Genomic DNA, 5665 nt, shown 5'->3' on the forward strand with positions numbered 1-5665 from the left:
ATCCCTTCCCACTATGAGCTATACTCGGTGGTAACACTTGAAGCTATGATACATACATCGGTAAAATATTTTAATATTCCTTATAGACACTACGAGAGAGAAGTATTATCGATGGGATTTAGTATATTATCTTTCTATTTGACAACGGCTACAAACGAACTCCCCTCCTCCATACATAACAAAACGTCACAGCACACAGCACATACAACACTAACAACATGTGTCGAACAAGACTTATGCTATGCTCGCGAAATGCTTTAATTATTCACAATAAAATACTTGGTCATGGTAATTTTGAAGACTGCATTGAAATTTAACTCTACCACCTCTGACTTATAATTTTACGCACAAATTATTATTTAGAACGTAGCGTGCAATTTTCTGCAAACATCCTTTCAGGGACACGTCAGTGAAGCTACTTCGTACAACTGTTTCATCATTAAATGACTTGTCAATGATTCCATAAATATTCAATATCAGAATTCTACAAATTCTTCGGAGCAAATTTGTTTTTATGTCTCTGAGCCATGCCACATCGGATAGATATATTGACATATGTGACACTTTAAAATTTATCATAGTTCTTTCTCAAATCATTTCATCATTAGTGTTTTTCGGTGTTTACTGCAACACATAAAGAGTTCATGTAAAATCGTGTTAGCAATTTACAACATTTCTTCGTGTTAAAGTTGAATTAACTTATTTTACATGATAATGGTTCCTTTATGACTGGTTCTGCCAGATTTAATTTTACGATGTATTGGAAGGTGCTTTGGAGCATGGAGACCATTCACCACTGTAAGGTTTTACTCAAGTACAATTTATTATCGGTATATTGATTCCAATGTGTAACCATGGACGCGGCAACCTTATCATTATCTTTTTAATAACCAAAATATCAATGTAGAAGTGTTTAATATTGCAAGCTTCTACATGTGTGGAACATCCACATACAGTACATAGTTTGTCTACTCAAAAGTAAAACAATTCTGAATTGAAATTGTAAAAAGTAATTTTGTATATATGTAGCACTTTAATTTAACCTTTGTATTGGAAGTGCTTTGGAGCATATCACATAAATAGCTAAAAAGATCTGATGTCGAACACACGATGGAAGATTCCCAGCGTATATTGATTCCTTGTGACGCCACAGATGTGGGCTACCATATCATTATCTTTTGAATAATCAAAATATCATGTTTACATGTGTGTTGGACATCCACATATGAAGTATTTTATAGCTCAATGTAGCTAAGCTCAGGATACATGTTAAATACAATCTCTGTCACTCAAATGTAAGCATGCGTCTTTGGCTCAGTTGGTAGATCCTATTGATTATCACACTTGAAACCCGGGTTCAACTCCGCTTGACAGGAATATGTTTCCTCTGTTCTGTCACGATTATACCAATAGCGCATACAACGTTAAGAGTAGAAAACTGTGTTTTGTTAGCTTGTCGTTGATCTTTAAGATATTTAACATTATAATAGTTCCTACATGGTACAATAACGTTCGCCACTTCAGTAATAATATAACATATCCAGGGATAAAGTAGGCGGTCGTGATAAGTATATTTTGCATAGTCGTTCTGATCGACGAGTCGGGTGCGTTGTCAACTGAACTGAGGTAAGCTATTATCACATTTGGTAATACGGTAATTAAGCATCAGTTACTGGCTATGTATTGAAGCTTATTCATTAGCGTCAAATGTGTATTTTTTCTGGTACTATGTATGTGCAACTGTGTTGTGAACTAAACTGAACATGTCTTATTTCAATTTCGAGATATATCATCATCGTTACAAAACCTCCAATGTTAAAAAGGTTTTAAGATGTCATTGAGATACTACGACACTCTCCACATATATCTTTTTGTTTTCCAACATACTCTATATTTTCTATATGTATCACGTAGATGACTTCATTTTTATATTAATAATGAATTTGTGCTTGAAATGTAAATTCTTCACGTTTCGTTGTAATATAACAGAATTCGAGGAATATTTTTTGTACACTGGATCATATTCAAGCTGACGGGCTTTGTTCCAGAGTAACTAAAATCTATTTTGATAATCAATGAGTGATGATACATTTCCTGCATAGAAAGATTCACCGCAGATGTGATATTTTCACCGGAGACGGAACCGTGCTCCAACAATAAAATTGTGTTATCTGATTAATTGGATCAAGGTACTTCATACATGAGTTACAAACTAATGTATAACGGTATCCTAACATATTGATCGAGAAAGGTTGATCACTTTAACCAAAATAGCACATCACGTTCCTCTCGATGGTTTGTGATTTGTGTTGTAAAATCATTTAGGCTTTCGATGTTGTTTAGCTCGACAAATAACACTCGGCACTGAAATGTTGACCAGTTCGTCATGCCATATTTGATATTCGTAATTCGAAGGTTCCATAGCTTGATATGCGACATACCAACATGTCAACATAATCATGATCTTAACTTGAAATCCATGAAACTTTGGCAAAACGTGAACAAAAGAACGATTTACACGAAGACTCTTGAAAAATTACAAGGAGAATAAGACCAGGTGTTCCGAAAGAGTAAGCGCCTTCTACTTTATCGAAAGCCATTCTTTCTGGTAGAAATATAGAAGTCATAAGAGTCCAACATTATCGCTAAGGAAAATCTCCTGAATACTTTCAGCGACAAAAAGGAATCGCATTTAAGATCTTGCCCAAACTCTCTACCTCCATCTTTCTGTGACACACTGTTCATACCGCTTAGAATCATCTTCCTCCAAAGATATTTCTGGCCAAATTTAGTCAAAAGTCGTTGTGTCGTTCATCACTTGTATTTCCGGAATTAGAACTTATATTCACAAACAAAATGATACCAAAGTCACATCATTGCAATGCTTTTAAATAATGCTGAGCAATTTGTGTTATCTCCCTTTACATAGCATATACAGTCAATCAATTTATTTATTTTTACAAGTCTATTTCAAAATAATTCTTGATAGTTGAGTCAATGCTGTAAGTAAACATGTATTCTGAAACACATGAAAAGTGTCAAGAAGCTTTATTTGAAGTCGCATATGGTAAACAATAAATATCAGCATTGTAGTACTATAATTGTGACAAACATAAGTATAAAACATTGCATTATATACATAACAATGGTGTTCATTACTTAATATTAAAGTTCCATACGATCACTGACAAGAACATATTGCAGCTCCAATTAACAAACATCCAACGACCGGACATCACTTCATATAAATATAATTAATTTTCCGTTGTTTGCAAGCAAAAAGCACTAGCAGTAAACAAATAAAATATAAACATGTGGGGTAAATAATTACAATTTAGTCAGTATTAAACTTCAACCGTGTAACAAGTTTTATTTGTAAACATATGAAGGATTGATTTTCCCTGATTGTTAAATCAGTTTACACTCCAAACAACGATGTAATCTTGAAAAGAAAAATAACATCGTGAGAAAGCAATAGTGTGCTTGAATCAGTGAAATTCAAATGAAATAATTATTTTCGTCGAATTAGTTCATAGGCCTGAAGCTTTCTAATCTGCATGATGTATCACCTCGGTTTGGGAACGTATCGCCTTCTGATATTTTTGAATTGTCGCTCACAAATTTAGGCCGGCTCTTAGTTTTGTTCCAATGCACTATATTTGCCGTTGCAAAGATGAGAGCTCCGCCGGTCGTACAAAGTCCTCCAAAATAAAACCCGCCACTGACAGTATCATTGATATCTGTGATGTAACCTGTAGTTGAATTTGAAATAAACGTATAAGGGCTGACATTTAGGAAATAATAGTGCGTGAGAGCGTGACATAAACAGATATATTGAAAGTGAATAAATGACACAGACAATGTGTTTAATATAAAAGCTGGGTAAGATATCTAAAACATTACATGCTGTATTTTCTAAACTTTTGTAATTAACAGCGTATCAAACCTATCTTATTGGACCAAAAAAGATAACTATACAAGACTTGTTTAATATACCTGCAATTATGGGACCAACACATGATCCAACTCCTTGGAAAAACAGCAATATCCCTAAAGCATTGACCATATTCTCCGAGCCAATGATATCGACAAGAATGACATGTTTTTGTGAAAGAACGCTTCCCATCAAAACTCCGTGTGTTGAACATAGTACAAACATTTCAGTCAATGTTGAAATAGTAACAGGAAGAATACATAATATCATTCCAACAGACAGAAGTATTACATTATACACAAAGATTTTATATTGTGCCAGAAATCGCATATCGAAAAACGCCCCTGAAAATATACGACCTATTCCGATAGAAAGAGTTGTTGCAGAAACAACATAGATAGAGTTCCGATCCGTAATGCCCATCTCTCTTCCAAACAACGGAATAAATGCAAATATCGACTGAGTTGAAACAGAGAAAAGGGCAATCGCAATGCAATACGACAAAAATCTATAATCCGCCATTAACGTTTTAATGTTTGAATGACTACAGCATCTCCTGCAAGAATATGTTTTGTTACAGCATTCTTTATCGACCTGGCCACTTTCGATTGAGTGTTTTGGATTTGCTGTTTGCTGACTCTTCCTAAAATAAAAGAAAATACAAATATAGACAAAATATCTAATGCTTAATAGACTACAGCTAAGAGTAATTAAGCATAGAGAACATATACTGGAAATTATCATAAAGTAAAAGTTTTGGTACTAGAAGGCCTTTTATTCTATTGTTATCATCATAATAGGGTTGTACACGCCTAAGGCGTATTACAGCTTATAACACAATAAGACACTTTTTCATTATACAAAGTTATACAATGAGATGTACAAATACGCACTGGAGATAATGCTTTATCCAAAGTTTCATTAGTCTCATTAATCTGCTCATGAAGTACGTTATTGCAGTATCATTCTTATGGTGATAGACTGTTCACAATGGCCGTTTACAGTCCTGTACACAGACTGACATATCAGGTGCTATTCTAGAGGATAGTAAATTAGATTTTGGAAACCATTATACGTGCAATACTAAAATACTTTCATACTTAGGGCGTCGGTGTTGAGGTACCTTTTGCTGTTGATGTCGATAAGAAGAGGTCTGAAAAGGGATCCACATACAATGATATGTAACACTACTCCTGATTGTATTAGAAAGGCTCCGAGGAATCCGTAATACTCGAACAGAAAATTGATTGCAGCAGGAACAATGAAGGCCCAAACTGCCCACCCCGCTAGAGCATTGGCCAATCCACGTCTTTTGCTAAAGTACTGATTGACAATAATAACGGCCGAAGAATGGACGAGGCACATACCCATACCTGTAAAAGAAAACACAACATTGAATTATTTATTTTAACAAAACAAATACACTGTAAATGCATCGCTGTGCATCATCTGTGGCACTCTCTAGAGTTTCAGAATTAATATCGAACATATCATTTTATGTAGCTACGTCTAGAAACATTATGTGTACCGTCAAAGTTATTTCATGTATACGAAACTGACTCAACAAATGTAAAACATTACCTGTAGAGATTTGAGTTAAATACAGTGATTTATTTAAAGACAAATCAATATATTAGCAATTTCACTATAAACTGTCATTGTAGATACTAGAAATTCTACTGTTAACAAGAAAATAACGCTCAGTTAACACAATCTTAATGTAGACTTGGA

At 34.3% G+C, this 5665-nt stretch overlaps 1 protein-coding gene across 1 annotated transcript; it reads right to left on the reverse strand.

Annotated features, from left to right (window-relative positions):
- Positions 1–3525: 3525 nt before the first annotated feature.
- Positions 3526–5307, reverse strand: LOC132553347 (monocarboxylate transporter 6-like; the record flags this gene model as incomplete). Its single annotated transcript, XM_060217580.1, has 3 exons — positions 3526–3752; positions 4513–4577; positions 5058–5307. Coding segments are annotated over 3 exons (542 nt in total), but the record flags the coding sequence as incomplete, so codon positions are not given.
- Between the last annotated feature and the right edge of the window lie 358 nt (positions 5308–5665).

The sequence above is a fragment of the Ylistrum balloti genome, unplaced genomic scaffold (assembly GCF_031769215.1).
Source record: "Ylistrum balloti isolate Yb309-2 unplaced genomic scaffold, AGI_CSIRO_Ybal_v1 Utg370320, whole genome shotgun sequence".
NCBI classification, from domain to species: Eukaryota; Metazoa; Mollusca; class Bivalvia; order Pectinida; family Pectinidae; genus Ylistrum; species Ylistrum balloti.